We start from the raw sequence: 16,132 nt of genomic DNA, 5'->3' as shown, positions 1-16,132 counted from the left end.
TCTACTTCATTTACATCCTGTCGCTATCTCACTAAGTCCACAGAGCACAAGTCTCATCAGGCCACTGAACTCCAAGCCGGGCTTTAGTGTCTTAACCTTTCCTACAGGAATGCAAATGGCAAAGGGACCTAAATACCAGCGAAGGGTTTGAACTTAAGTTTCTCTGTTATCTAACCCCAACCCCTCTCTCAGGCCTCTTTTGGTGACTGTGCCAACTGGACCCCATATACCTGTGCCCCCTTAGTTCCTGTGCCTGCAGAATTTTATACCATCAAAAACCCTAACCCTTCTTCTTCCATCCGCCTGTCTGACCTCTGCTGCCTCCACTGTACCTCCAAATTCTAAGAATCCTCAAGGTCCACCTCAGCATATCCATTTCTACATTTCCTGATCCTTAGAGGCAGAAACGTTTTTTTCTTTTTCTCACGCATGTAAACATGCCATTTTAATGACATGGCGGGCTAGCTTGTGTTTGCATTTGTGTTTCTGTGCACAGAACATTCCCTACCTCACTGAAGGCCCCTGGATGACAGACACATCTCATCTCTGTGGCAAGACTATTCTGACTATTCCCCAATACCACCTACCAGAGGCACGCATTGATAGTAGTTGCCTGATATATCATTTGCAATTATAGAGTGATTATTTGATTTTCAAAAACATGTTTTGTTTTCTATCCTAATGAAGATATGCCTGAATATTCAGTCACGAACGAATTTTGCCGCAAACACTTCTTAATTGGGATTCTGCTCCGAGAAGTTGGCTTTGCCCTGCAGGAAGACCAGGATATCAGGCACTTAGCTTTAGCTGTCTTAAAAAATCTAATGGCTAAGCATTCATTTGATGATCGATACAGAGAACCAGTAAGTGGTCTTCCTTTCTACTCTAAACACCATTTAATGGCTCACTGCATTAAATGCATATCAGGCCTATAAGCCTATTGATTTTTATGTGAATCATCTCTTCTGGCTACCTTTCACCTAGAGAAAGCAAGCCCAGATAGCAAGTTTATACATGCCCCTGTATGGTATGCTTCTGGACAATATGCCAAGGATTTACCTGAAGGACCTGTATCCTTTTACTGTCAATACATCTAATCAGGTAAGTTTGCATAACATTTCAAATGTCTGTATTAACCAAGATTTGTCCTTTTCCTATTTATGCCCTGGATAACTCAGTTCCTCCTGTGAGTAAATCAGCAATTAAACAATTCGTGCCAGGTCTTCACATCAACGTCAGTTGTTTCAGACTGGCCACTTCAGGCTTCCACCTGGTCCCTCCCTTCGGCTTGGCGTTTCCACTTTCGTCTGTTCTCTGCACTTCTTCCCAGTTTCCACAGCTCCTGTGTTGCCTTCCTGCCTGTCCTCAGTGTACATCTTTCTCCCACTACTTTCCGCACTGTCTTTATGTTCCCTGGCCTCAGTGTAGCCAAGAGCCTTATTCAGAGTCACAGCCTGAGAGTGGCCTCTCACAGTCCCCCCCCACTGAAACATCATTGTGGCTCCTCAACCACCCGCAGGAGACCCGTCTGGGTTAAGTCCAGATGAGCAACACACTGCTGAATCCCGAAGCAATGGAGTATATTCCCATCTAGACGGCCTCAGGCCTGTAGAAGAGTTTTGAGTAGGGGACCTTGTTCAAATCCCAGCAATGCCAGTTACTATCAGTGTGACCTTCCATAAGTTATCCAGCTTCTTTAAGCCTCCATTTCCTAATTGTAAATAGGATAAAATACCTACCTCATGGATCCTTATGAGGATTAATTTGCACAATAAAAAAAAATTGGTTATAAAGCACAAATCTCATCAGTCCACTGAACACACAACCTTATTTAAATACTTATTTAAAAGCTGGTTATTAATAATAACAACTTCCACATAAACTAACCCATGATAATAATGCCATATAATCTATAATGTAACCCATTTTGTCCATATCTAAAAGATTATTTCTACTACATCTTTAAAAAATTCACACAAGAAAATCAAATTGTCTCTAAGAGTATGCTTACTGCCCACTTTGGTAGAAAACCTTTGTTGGAACATAAAAGATCAAATTAAATATCACTTAGCTGGAAGTATAATGGAGAAGAAGCATAGGGATTGACAATGTTGAAATAGCTCAGTTGCCATTAATCTCTTCTGTGCTCTGAAAACAGGGGTCTAGAGATGACCTGAGCACCAATGGAGGATTTCAAACTCAGACATCTATGAAACACGCAACCTCTGTGGATACATCATTTTCTAAGGATGTTCTAAATTCCATAGCAGGTACTTGAAACCTGAGAACACTTCTGTTTAATGCTCATCCATTCTTACATTGTATATCATTGTGTTTTGTACCCAATCCATAATTCATGCACATTGTATCTATGGCATTTAAACAATCAAAGGCCCTTTTTACATATTTCTTTGAATGCCATTCAGTGACTTCTACTTCTAAGTGTCATTTTTACTTGGCTTAAGGAACAATCTGATCAGCTGTTATCAAATTACTTCATTCTGGAAAGTCTTTAAGTTTTCATTGCAGACTCTTTTAAAACATAATAGCTCTTCAACTTCAAAGATTATTTTTAAGAACTATCTTGGAAATGTCATTTTTAATTTTTCATAAACTGTCAAAAGTTGAAAACTCTTTTCCCTAAATTCTCTTTATGAGCTTTTACTAAAACATTTTTAAAACGAGAGCTAGATTTCTTTAAAAGCATTTTAAGAGATCAAAAGAATAAGCTTTATTTTATGTCTTTCCATTTATAATGGTTCAAATTTTCCTCAACAACCATTGTAATAAGAATTAAAGTGTTGCATATCTCTAATGCCAATCTAGACTCTGTTTCACAACACAGCAGCCACCTCAGAGTCAACTGGTTTTGGTTCTTCGTTATTTTTTTGTTTGGGTTTTTTTTTTTTTTTTTTTTTTTCTTTTTCTTTTTTTTTTTTTTTTTTTTTTTATCTTTGTCTTTTTGTGCCCATCCATCTCATTCCCATGTGTGTGCTGTGGCTTATGTTTACAGCATTTTCATCAATAGCTATTTCTACAGTAAACCATGCTGATTCCAGAGCTTCCTTAGCAAGTCTTGACTCCAACCCAAGCACCACAGAGAAGAGTAGTGAGAAGACTGACAACTGTGAAAAGGTACCACTCCCTCCCTTGCTTCTCAGCCGGCAGAACTTGGAGGCAGGGAGACTTTCTCCTGCTCCATCCTTATTGGTTCTTTTCCTCCCAGATCCCAAGACCCTTGTCTTTGATTGGGTCAACGCTTCGATTTGACAAGTTAGATCAAGCAGAAACACGGAGTCTTCTTATGTGCTTTCTTCACATCATGAAAACAATTTCAGATGGTAAAGAGAACTCTTTCAAATTAGGTTTAAAAAAAAAAAAGCAAAGAAAGAAAACTTGGTATTGCAAAGAGCTTCACACTCTGCACCTTTCCCTCTAGACACTCTGATCGCCTACTGGCAGAGGGCACCCAGTCCAGAGGTGTCCGACTTCTTCAGCATCTTGGAGTAAGTTTTAGAGATCATTAGATAACACTTTCTTCTAGAACTTTCAAAATAGCTCACTGTTCCACCCATCATTCCAAGAACCTTTTTGATAAATTATCTATCAAGAATACTACACAGAATATTTAAAGAAAATATCAGATTTTTCTTTCAGTATACCAAGATGTGAATAGTTATTTATAAATAAGAGTATGAATAATTAGAATGCAACTTTTCTTTCCTTTCTAGTGTTTGTCTTCAAAATTTCAGATACCTTGGAAAACGCAATATAATAAGGTAATAATTTTAAATTCCAATAGGTTAATGTGGTTTTTGAAAAAACATTATGGCATATATTAACATATCAAGTTACATTGATAAATGTATGTTAGAAATTATAATGTGCAAATAAGGATTGTTAAGTTGACTTCACATTAGACATAGAAGTTCGAAGATTGCCCTTTCTTCATAATAGCTCTAGGAATAAAGTTTTCTAAGGAGAAAAACATAAAACCACACATTTATCAGTGGATACTTCATTTCGTGTATCTTCTGAACGAATTAATCTATCATTACATAGTAAAACTTAGAAAATACCTATTTAAGAAAATATTTCCAATAAACTAAAAACAATTGTCATTTTCTCATAAACTACAAAAAACATCCACAGCACCCCAATTTCCTACTTCCAGAAGAACTCAAATTTTACTTTCCACTTGTTCAAAGCATATTAAATTTTGTTAGTAATCACTTTGCCAGCTGTCATTGTGTTTTTTTAAATAAGTTATAAAAGTTGAATCTTTATTAAAACTTCAGTTTTTCTTGCAGAAAAATTGCTGCTGCATTTAAATTTGTGCAGTCCACCCAGAACAACGGAACTCTCAAAGGATCCAATCCTTCCTGCCAGACATCAGGGCTCTTGTCCCAATGGTAACATCACATTTGCTTGGTATTTAAAAATTACTCACATGAGCGTATATGTGTATATTTTTGTATGTATGCATATGTGAGGGATGGATACACACACATCTATGTATTTCAGGCCAAATGTAGATCTATAAATTACTCTGTAAATTTATATAAAGAAGCTACTCAGATGCCTCTTTGTCTGGCCCACTTAGTTCTTTTCACAACCAAAGAACTAAGGATTATGCCTTATTTGTGTGCACTTAGAGCACAATGCCTTGAATAGAATGAGCTTTAATGAGAATTTCAATTTAATTGGACCTGAAAGATACACATAATTCCAATGAATGCTTCTTTTAATGCTTGTTAATCTCCTAGTGACAAAGCAAAATTCGAGATCATGTCTTCCTATTTTTTTCAGCAATTACAATATTTTAGCAATATTATTAAAGCCAGCGTTGTTTTTTAAAAGAGTCAAAGACAATAAGAAAGCATTCAAGGCCCATAAACTCCCTTAGACTCCCTAGCCATTAGACAGATTTTTCTAGCATATAGGACCTGCAGTCACCCTTCATTAGCACACCTGATGGGAGACATTTGCCCTGAAATTCTACCTCAGAGTTTCTCTAGGGCTAATAAATAAGAAATGCTTCCTAAAATTTCCCCAGTTTGATTTATTTTTCCCAGAGGTAGCATAATAATATATAATATGAATATTTTAGAAAGAGCGTTAGAAGGAAATGTGAGAGGGGTAGCTAGTCAATAAATCATAGAATAAATTTTGCCACCATCCATGGGGACCCCTTGAAATTGCCCTCTGGTGAGAAAGTAAATTTTAAAAAATGTAATGGGTGTGTTTGCAAATGGTGATAGATCAGTAAAGAATTGCTCTCCAGGCTCAATAATAATAGTAATCCATTTGAGGCGGCTGCAATTCTGTAGATGTTTGGTAGGCTAGATTTCAGGCTCCTCCTGAAACAGCTGGACAGGGCCCTCGCCCTGCTGCCCCTCAATCTAGAAAGGAGGGCTTCTTCTCTACAAGTTTGGAATGAAGTAGACTCCAAACCTGGAATAAGCCAGTCATGAAGGTTCAAGCCATAGAGCACCAAACAGATTATTCCTTGTAGAGTCAGGAACAACTAAGATTTCCTGGACTACTAAAAGCCAAAGTTAGGTCTCCTGGACCTTGACCAATCCAGAACCTTTGATTTAGCCAGAATCAAGTAGCCTTGAAGAGTATTACAGAGAAAGCCATAGCCTTTTGTGGGGCATACACGGGTATCTGCCATTGTCTGCTTCCCTTATATAAGTGTTTATAAGTAGTTTGTATGACAGCTAATAGCCCAAGAATTATCAGCCTGTTCCTTGGCCAAATCATACACTCAGAAGCAGCAAGTGTTCCTAATTCCACGAAGACACTGCCTGATTTTCCCTTTTGAAAGTGTCGTGGGGCATTGGAGGAAAGGCTCTGTAGACCACTGTCACCCCTTCAAGCCCAAGGATCCTCAGATGTCTACCTCCCCCACAACTGTCACATGTCAACTCCCCACAATGGTCATGACCCAGCAGATGACAAGTATGAAGAAATTCCAAATACAAAAACCAGAAAGCAAGGGTTTTTGTAGAGGAGATTTTTACCTCTTTAAAAACAATGTGATAACTCTAAGCTATATAATCTTGTAGCTTCTGATGCCCACCACTTTGCCTTCCTTAGCCAACTCAACATTCATGGAATCCCATGATTTACTAAATAACAAGGAATGTGCTTGAACAGGTTTGAGCATCTGTTATTCTATGCACTATCAATCTGAATACTGTTTTGGATTAAATCCATTTCTACAAAAGTATTTAGAAGTCACTTTCATCATGTTGCTTTTAATTAATGTTTTTAATAGAAAGACTTCTTTTTTCTATATGTGACTCACTCTGAAATATTTGAATAAACATTTGGATATAACACCCCCACATGCTCTTAACCACATTTCTCATTTTGTTTTCAGGATGCACACCACCTCTAGTCATGAAGGACATAAGCAGCACAGATCACAAACTTTACCTATAATTCGAGGCAAAAATGCACTTTCTAACCCTAAACTTTTGCAGATGTTAGACAACACCATGACCAGTAAGTAAACCAAAAGTAATAGAAACAAAATGGTTGCTGGTTGTTCTCTAGGTACCTGGAATAATAATGTTTGAGAAATGGAAGGGATTTTGTTGTGCCAGGAAATCCACATTTTAAGATCTGTGACAGCCTTGGAAATGTTTCTTGGAGAAAAGAAGCACCAGGGAATGATTTTAAAGATGTAGTGCCCTTATGGGAAAGAAAGGGGGAAAGCAAGACTCTCAATATGATATGCTCAGGACAGCTTTCCTGGAAACAAGTGACTTTTTGTATTGTGAGGGTTGCAGAGGCCTCTCTCAACCAGGTTGTTAGTGATGATTCTGAAAGAAGAGGATGCTGTTCATGTCTCAAGCAAGAAGCATGATTTCTTGAATACAGAGATGCACACACTCCAGTGTCAATGAGGAGGAAACAGAGCTTGGTGTCTTGCAGCATGTAAACGGTAGCGATTGTGGGCGTGCATCAACAGTGCTTTTATTAAAGCTGTATGTTTTAACCTGTGAATACACTTTGTGCTTTACTGAGGGGGCTATTTGTGCAGACTGTCCCATGAGACCATAGTTAATAGTGGGTCTGTTAGCCCAAAAGCATAAACCTTAAAACAGCCTGATTACCAAAGAAATATGACTCCATCAGGGGCTGAATCAATGGGAAAGAACTAAGAAAGGATGGAAATCCTGCAGCAGACATAGGCAAAGGGCACAAAAACTAAAGACTCCATCTGCTGTTTCTTAATTCAACCATTAAAGAAAATGAACAAACAAAAGCACTTTGATTTAATAAATTATTAATCGAGGTACCGATAAACACTGGATACACTGTCATGGGAGAAAATCCTTCATAAGGTACAAAGATTTGTCTTAGACCTGCACACATGTTTTCATTTTGTATCTTGCAGGCAACTCCAATGAAATAGACATCGTGCACCACGTAGACACGGAGGCCAACGTGGCTACAGAGGTCTGCCTCACTATCCTCGACCTGCTCTCTCTCTTCACGCACGTTCACCAGGTGAACACACACACAGCATTTTCTGCAGAATAATTAAATAGGAGGTAGAGAAGTCATTCAAGGTCAAGGTCATGTTTTGAAGATGATGTATGAAATCAATCAACCTTACAGAAATCAATCTACATGTGAGGGGAGAGCATATTAATGATGAGATTCAGATTTTATCACAAGCTGACCAATACTTTCTTGCTATGCAGACTTTTGTCCAGTCATAGCCTTTCTTCCTAATTTCCTTGGTTTGCTGTCAGGCAAGTGAGGCTAAATGAGAAAGTGACTTTATCTACTTTTTCAACAGAAATGGGAAAGACAAATGGTGCTTTGTAGTAGATTTACAACTAGATTAAAAAAAAAAAAACCTGATTTACTAATTTTGAGCATATTTCGTGTGCTTATTTGCCATTTGTATTTCTTGGATGAAATGAAATCACTATATACCTACTTAAACTGCTAAGGTTAACAAGACTGACCTTGCCAGGTTTTGCAAAGAGGTAGAGAAACCATAACTCTCATTCACTGATTGTGGGAATGCAAATGGAAAGGACACTTTGAAAAACAGTGTGGCAGTTTTGTAGAAAGTTATTCACATATCCATCATGTGACCAACTATTCCAATGCTAGGTACTTCTCCCAGATCATCAGGATAAATAAATGTGTGTCTACACAAAGCTTTGCATTTGCTAGATACACCTAGCAGCTTTATTTTTAACATTTTTAATTAGTGCATTATAGTTATAGTGGGGTTCATTTTGGCAGAATCCTACATGCATGGAATTTAATTTGCTCCATTCAGTCCCCAGTTCTTTGCTGTCTTTCTCCACCTCCCTACCCCTCCTCTATTTTACTGGTTCTCCTCCTATTTTTTTGTTATTTTTTGAATTGGTGCTTTATAAATATACATAAAGATGGAATTTGCTGTGGTACCTTCATATACGTATGTAGCATACCTTGGTCAATTTCATTCCACAGTTTCTCCCTTTTCCAGTCCCTCCTCCCTCCCTTTCAACCACCTTCTTCTACAGTACTGATCTCCCTTCTATTTTCATTGAATCCCCTATCTTTTCTCTTTTCTTTTTTCACTCTGGCTTCCATATATAAGAGAAAAGATTCAACCCTTGACTTTCTGAGTCTGGCTCATTTCACTTTTCATGATGTTCTCCATTTCTATCCGTTTACTAGCAAATGCCAAAATTCCACTGTTCTTTATGGCTGAGTAAAACTCCATTTTGTATATATGCTGCATTTGCTTTATCCATTCATATGTCGAAGGGCACCTAGGTTGGTTCCATAGCGTAGTTATTGTGAATTGAGCTGCTATAAACTTTGATGTGGCTGTGTCACCGTAGTATGCTTATTTTAGTGCTTTTGGATTGGTGCCAAGGAGCAGGATAGCTGGATCATGTGGTGATTCTATTCCTAGTCCTTTGAGGAATCTCCATCCTGCTTCCAAAGTGGTTGTACTAATTCTTAGTTCCAGCAACAGTGTACAAAGTGTATCTTTTCCCCCCACATTCTAGCCAACATTTATTGTTACTTGTATTCTTGATGATTGCCTTTCTAACTACAGTGAGATGAAATCTCAGCACAATTTTGATTTGCATTTCCCTCATTGCTAGGGATGTTGAACATGTTTTCATATATGTGTTGGCCATTTGTATTTCTCTTTTAAGAATGTCTGCTAAGTGCTTTTGCCCATTTGTTGATTAGGTAATGGGGGAGTTTTTAGGTAATTAAGTTTTTTGAGTTCTTTATATATTTTGGATATCAATGCCTTCTCTGCAGAGTAACTGACAAAGACTTTCTTCCTGTAGGTTTTCTCTTCATGCTCTTAATCGTTTCCTTTGCTGTGTAGAAGCTTTTTTAATTTGATGTTATCTTGGTTTTATTTCCTGAGCTTCAGGGGTCTCTTTAAGGAAGCTGGTGCTTGTACTAATAGGTTGGAGTGTTGAGCCTATGTTTTCTTCTCGCGGTTGCAAACTTTCTGATCTAATTCCGGTCTTTGATTCACTTTGAGTTGGCTTTTGTGCAGGGTGAAAGATAGGGATCTACATTAGAACCCAAATATATGTCAATAGGTGGACGAATTTTGAAAATTATGATATACCCATACAATAGACTGCTGAACAAAAGCAGTAAAAAGCAAGAAACTACTGATACAGGCTACAACATGGATTAAGCTTAAGAATCCAAACCAAAGCGAGAGAGAGAGAGAGAGAGAGAGAGAAAGAGAGAGAGAGAGAGAGAGAGAGAGAAAGAAAGAGAGAGAAAGAGAATATATTATATTATTCAATTTATATAAAATTTTAGAAAATGCAAATGATAGAAACAGAAGATTAGTGATTGCTCAAGGATGTGGAGGAGGTGGGAGAAAGGGATTACCAAAAATAATGTTTTAAAACTTTTGAAAGTGATGTTCATTATCTTTACTGTGGTGACAATTTCAGAGCATATACCAATGTCAAACTCATCCAATTGAACACTTTGAATATGTGCACTTTATTGTATGCCAGTTATACTTCCACAATGCTGTATTTGTAATATAACCACATGAGCTACAGACCCCAGCTAGCACATTAAGGATGGATCCAGAAGTTGAATCCGTTGAATAAACTTTCTACATCCTACAGCAAGATTTCATCCAGAAAACCTTGTTTTCAGGTGCTAGGAGTCTATTCTGATTATTGCTCAGTGGAAATGTTGCTCAAATCTCATGTTTGAAAGGCCTTCCCTGTGCCCACAAGGACCTGGCTATCTGTGACTCACCTTCTATCTCTTCCCTGATTATGCCCCACCCACTATGCCAGCTATTCTGTTCCTTCTCCACCTTGAACTCAGAAGCTCTCCTGCAACTCAGGTCTTGTGCCAGCTGCTCCCCCGCCCCCCGAAAGCCCTCCAAGCTGTCTGAGATAGGTTCTTTCAGCTCATATATCCATTCACCCGTTAAAGACATCTGTGCTGATCACCCTATCACAGTAATCCCATCCCCAAAGCACTGACTTTCTATCAAACCATCCTGCTGTCTTACCTCACTCAGTCATATTTTTCCATCACTGCTTCGTAAGTTTCACTGAAAACATGAACCGTGTCTTTTACTCAGTGTATTTTTTCCAGCACCCAGAACTGTGTCTGCCATATGGTAGGTTAACAGTAAATATTTTGAAGAAATCCAAGCGTTCTTTCACTTACACTAAATAACATCTGTGCTGAATTTCCAGAGACAACTCCAACAAGCTGACTGTCAAAATTCATTGATGAAAAGGGTCTTCGACACCTACATGCTCTTTTTCCAAGTCAACCAGTCAGCCACAGCACTGAAGCACGTGTTTGCCTCTTTGAGACTGTTCGTATGCAAGGTAAGCGTCCTCCAGGTGCCGGGGAACACTCAGTTAAGGACGATAACAAACACATAATACTCTTTGCATCCCTCAGCGAGGCAGGAAGAAGGTTTGCTTCCTTCTATTTTGGTTTTACTAGACATGGATTCCTGGTCTCAAAATGAGTTGATATTCTGCCTGCATGAATAGTAAAAGGAAATAGAATTGTATCCAGTCACCAGTTCTTTGGGTTCTCAGTGCTTGTAACAGAAGTAAAATGCATTCCCTCAGGTGCCATATCAATGTCAAGTTCAAGATCCCACATTAAAGTAGATGCAGTCGCTGCCGTCAAGGACACATCACTGACACCTGTGGTTTTAATAATGCCCAGTGAACAGAGGACATTTCAGAGCTCTCGCTTGTGTATTTTGGGTTGTCATCATTACTGATGTAGAGAATAATTACATAGATTTTAACAAATAAAATTATATCCTTTGCACATGAAGTGAAAAAAAAAGGCATAGGTTAAAAAAATTGGGGTTCTGTTCTAGGGAGTCTAAAAATATGGGAAGAATCGGAGCTAAAGGAAGGAGAGTGGCCCACTCTATCCGTTCTCGTTTCTCCAGTTTCCCTCGGCATTCTTTCAAGGGCCTGCTGACCTCTGTGGATCGTTCTGCTATGAAGTCCTGAAATGCTGTAACCACAGGTGGTCGCGGTCAACTCAGATGGAAGCTTCAGCACTTCTATACTTCTTCATGAGGAAGAATTTTGAATTTAACAAGCAGAAGTCGATCGTCCGGTCCCACTTACAGGTAAGCGCCACCAGTTTTCATTAAGGCCCTCGCTCAGGCCATTGATGGTGGATAGAGCTCTTGCCTACCATGCACAAGGCTGGGTTCAGTCCCAGCACACACACACACACACACACACACACACACACACACACACCTCTCGCGCACACACGTGTTTCAGCAGTAACTGAAGCCTCCTGTCCCAAGGCAACCAGTTACCAACTCCTCCCCCAGATCCTCCGCAGGGCCCATTACCCTCAGTTCTGTTCTATAGGAGGAGCACAGGCAGGCAGAAATCAGCACAGCCCATATCTACACTTGTACCCTTGTGCTTTCCTTTCTTCGGCCAGGAAATACAATCTCCTGGTATAGACACCTGAGCAAACCATTGCTAGTGATGGAAGACCAAACACGACAAATTCCAGATGCATAAATGTCTTTCTTTGAGGCATCCCCAGATTCCTGCCACTTTCCGCAGGCACTTATGTTTGGAAGGAAAAGCCCTGGATACCATAGTGACCTGGAGGGTATTCGACCTACAGAAACTGACACTTAAATCCAATCCAGTGAATTTCTTTAAAGGTGCTATTTTGCATTTTGCTTCAGGGGGCTCATTTTTCTTTTGTCTTCCAGCTCATCAAAGCAGTAAGCCAGTTAATAGCTGATGCCGGAATTGGGGGTTCTCGGTTTCAACATTCCCTCGCCATCACCAATAACTTTGCCAACGGAGACAAGCAGATGAAAGTAAGGAGTGCTTTGTGGACTTCTTCTAAAGAATCCAGAATAAGCCGAAGAGGATTCTTTTTGTGAGATAGCAAAATCATAAACAAATTAATTCTGCATTTTGTTTATTGAGACTTTGAGCATTTATATTGTATTTACTTAATGGAATTGATAGCTCTTATATTTTCAACACACTATTCATTAAATAGAATTTCCAAGATATATTGAAAGGTGTATTACAAGAATATTTACCAGAAATATCGTGATTCACTCAGAACCCCATTCTTGGGCAAATACAGCTTATCATTCTATTAGTGCTAATAGAAAGACTTTTTCCTTCAATTATTATAGGGGTAGAGCCAACTTCCATCATGACTAGATTCGTACATTAAAATAATACTTTCAGATACTCCTCCCCAACTGCTTCTCCTTTGCCCCTTTCTTGATCTCTCAGTTCAGTCTTCTCTGTTCACTTTATTACAGGTAGATCTCCCGGGGGGATTGCTCTCAGAAACCATGAGCACGTTGATAGTGCTCATGAGTGGGAAGGGCACTCCTGTGATAATACCAGTTAAAGACCCAGCGCAGAATCTCTTTGATCCAATCTTGTATCATAGGCCAATCACAGTGGCCTGGGGGGATCAAAGAATATGATTGACCAGGCCAGTGCCATGTGCCACCCACGGTGCCAATGAATGAAATCAGATATTTTCAAATCACGTGAGCCTATCAGGGATGACAGGATCTCAAGGGCTATCAGATACTATTCCAGAAGGAGGTAAGCTAGAAGACCAAAGAAGAGTCTCCTGCAATTCTCAGCTTCAAATGTGTACATATAACCACAATCACAACACATAGAATTTGCACACGTAGAATGCAAACATTTGTGAACAACACACAGACTACACCAAACCGTGATGCCAAGTAGCCCAGGGCATGACTTGAAGGAAGTTAACTTGGAAGCTCTAAACAGGTAATGACCCAGGTGCTCTCTTTTCCAAAGAACAGCAATTTCCCAGCAGAGGTGAAAGACCTGACTAAGCGTATCCGGACTGTTTTGATGGCGACGGCTCAGATGAAGGAACACGAGAAGGACCCTGAGATGCTGGTGGACCTCCAGTACAGCCTGGCAAATTCCTACGCGAGCACCCCGGAACTACGAAGGACCTGGCTGGAAAGCATGGCCAAGATTCACGCAGGAATGGAGACCTGTCTGAGGTGACCCACGAAGGCCGGTTCCCTCACTGCCCACAGTGTCCTGTTATCAGGACGACTCAATTTTCACGTACAACATGGATCATGAAATGTCACCATACATTTCCACGAACCTGTATATGACTCCACTATATTTGTGGCTAACAAGCTAGCGTGTAGGATTCAAGAATGCCCAGCTCCAAATAGATGACATCTAATAAGCCAGCTCAGTGGGGCAACCACGTGTGAAATGCAATGGGGAGCTGAATGCTCACACCCTGAGGCGAGGAGGGAGGTGGTGAGGAGGTCTGGAAGTTAAGGGTCATAAAAATTAATGCTCCGTTTTAAAACTCCTCCCCTGCAATTGCATTTGAAGGGGGCAGCTTGCTACTACAGTGAGAGAGCTCAGGCAGAGGAACTCAGTCCCTCGTTGCTGCGAGTCCCCACTGGCCATGGAAGAATATTCTGGTCTGGGGGTAACTGACCTGTGACACCAGGTCACACTGTCCGGTCAAGTGCTAACCTGTGAGGCTGCCATTTCAAAGGCAATAAAAATGAGAACAGGGGCCATCACTGGAGGTAGAAAAACTTAGAAGGCAGATTATTTTTATTTTTCAATTTATGTCCAGTTACCACAGTTTATAGTCTTAGTAAGAAAAGGGACCTGTGGATTTAAAAAAAAAAAAAAGCCAGGCTTAGACCTTAAGGTAGGAAGGAAGTGTTGTAGAAAAATTGTTCAGGCCAGCTCCTTTACCTTTCAAACTCCTACAGGAAAAACAAACAAAAAATTCCCAAATAGTCGTTTAATTCTTGATGGTGAAATTTTCAGAAATCCAATTGATTCTTACTGTCAATGCTGTCATATGTAGTATTCCTCTACATGACATATTTTGGTGTGGAATATGGAAGATTAGTCCTAGCAGGATAAAGAGTAAGATCCGTCCTCGGAAACCTTGGTTTCTTTCTTGTCACAGGCTGCTATGTGTTACATCCATATCGCTGCCCTTATCGCAGAGTACCTGAAAAGAAAAGGTAAGATGGCCACGTGAAGGGGGGTCCAAACACATAAGAACGGAGCTAAAGATTAATTCATTAATTTTGCATTATTAAACCTCAGTTACATTTTATTAACAGTCACTTTCACAGATGTTTCTTATCATGATGCACTATAAAATTTTAACTATCTTTCCACTAGTGTACCTATTTTATGTACAGGAAGGCTAACTGAATGATCAGCTTATTCATCCAAAATGAGAGTATTTCATTAAAGTTTGTTGGGGCTGGGGTTGTGGCTCAGTGGTAGTGCACTCACCTAGCAGCGCAAGGCCCTGGGTTCAATCCTCAGTACCACATAAAAATTTTTAAAAATAAAGGTATCGTGTCCACCTACAACTAAAAGATATATTTGAAAAAAATAGTTTGTAGTTTCATAAGCTTGTATTAACAAAAACATGGTCTAACGCCATCTTGCACTACCATAGGTTACTGGAAAATGGAAAAGATTTGCACACCATCCCTGCTCCCAGAGGATACCCACCCCTGCGATAGTAATCCATTACTAACAACTCCTGGTGGAGGAAGTGAGTGATCTAACTATGCTTATTCACTCCCATGCAGAGGAAATCAAGCTGCTGCCTCAATTTTATTTTATTGAAAACTTTTTCAATGTATTCTCAAAGCAAAACATATCTCAGACCTGCAGGATTTACTCTGCAAAAATGTTAAGTTACTACTGTTCAGAAATCCTATTCACAACTTAGAAGTTAGATTTCTGAAAAAAATTCTCAGCAAACAGAATTTTGAATTGAGTGTTAGCCAACATTTAGGATTATGAGTTATGGTCATATCTGGGTACCAATCTGCCTGCTGGTTGGCCATTAGAATTTTATTTAGAAATTGATAGTTTGATTAATATTCAAGAGAAATCTATTTTAATTTGTAAATGTAATAAAAACTTGATTCCAAGTAAAAGACACAAAAACAGATATGTACATATAGTATATGTAGGAGTTCATAATCAGCATGTTCCAGTTCATTTTTTAAAAGTATAAACTGTCAATTTATAACATATAATTTGCAGCATGGATTTCCTTTAATTAAAGATATTCCATCTATAATGTCTGATAAAATATAACAAAAGTTAAAGACATTACTTTTATTAAAAAGTAGTTAGCACATTTAATCTATATTCTCTTGGAAAAGTTTGTTCAAACCCAAAGTTTATGAACTAAAATCTATTTGATAACACTATCTTAACTTGCAATCTTCAGTGGAAAAGCTCAATGTTATGAACACTAGAAATATATCTGAGGATGTTAATATCAAAATACCTAAACAAAATGTAAATGAACTTTAGTTGCAATATTTCAGAAATACTTTATCCCTTAATCTTTTAAATATTAGTATATTTTCTAAAAGGTCACAATAGATTTTGCATAAAACATATTTGAACCAAATGACCAAAATGAACTGTGAGATAGTGAGGTGGCTTCTTTAAGGTCCTTGAAAAAGAGACCTGTCATCATAGCCCATATTCACCCTGAAATTCAGGCATCTTCTTGATTATTTCCATGCTTTCTATTTAGCCTC

General features: G+C 38.9%; 1 protein-coding gene across 1 annotated transcript in view; it reads left to right on the top strand.

Annotated features, from left to right (window-relative positions):
* Positions 1-16,132, top strand: part of LOC306658337 (dedicator of cytokinesis protein 10-like) — a gene marked incomplete at its 5' end in the record, with an annotated part of 43,112 nt that overhangs the window by 6,099 nt on the left and 20,881 nt on the right. Inside the window, 17 exon segments of the mRNA XM_079135171.1 lie at positions 688-863; positions 985-1,101; positions 2,159-2,270; positions 3,014-3,135; positions 3,227-3,341; positions 3,440-3,506; positions 3,732-3,779; positions 4,311-4,412; positions 6,389-6,513; positions 7,412-7,524; positions 10,737-10,874; positions 11,462-11,647; positions 12,260-12,370; positions 13,353-13,542; positions 13,545-13,567; positions 14,518-14,575; positions 15,025-15,123. Of these exon segments, the coding sequence (XP_078991297.1) occupies positions 688-863; positions 985-1,101; positions 2,159-2,270; positions 3,014-3,135; positions 3,227-3,341; positions 3,440-3,506; positions 3,732-3,779; positions 4,311-4,412; positions 6,389-6,513; positions 7,412-7,524; positions 10,737-10,874; positions 11,462-11,647; positions 12,260-12,370; positions 13,353-13,542; positions 13,545-13,567; positions 14,518-14,575; positions 15,025-15,123 (1,902 nt within the window).

The sequence above is a fragment of the Sciurus vulgaris genome (assembly GCF_902686455.1).
Source record: "Sciurus vulgaris genome assembly, chromosome: 3".
NCBI lineage: Eukaryota > Metazoa > Chordata > Mammalia > Rodentia > Sciuridae > Sciurus > Sciurus vulgaris.
Note: the sequence above shows the minus strand (reverse complement) of the source record. Positions and strands in the feature narration are given on the sequence as shown.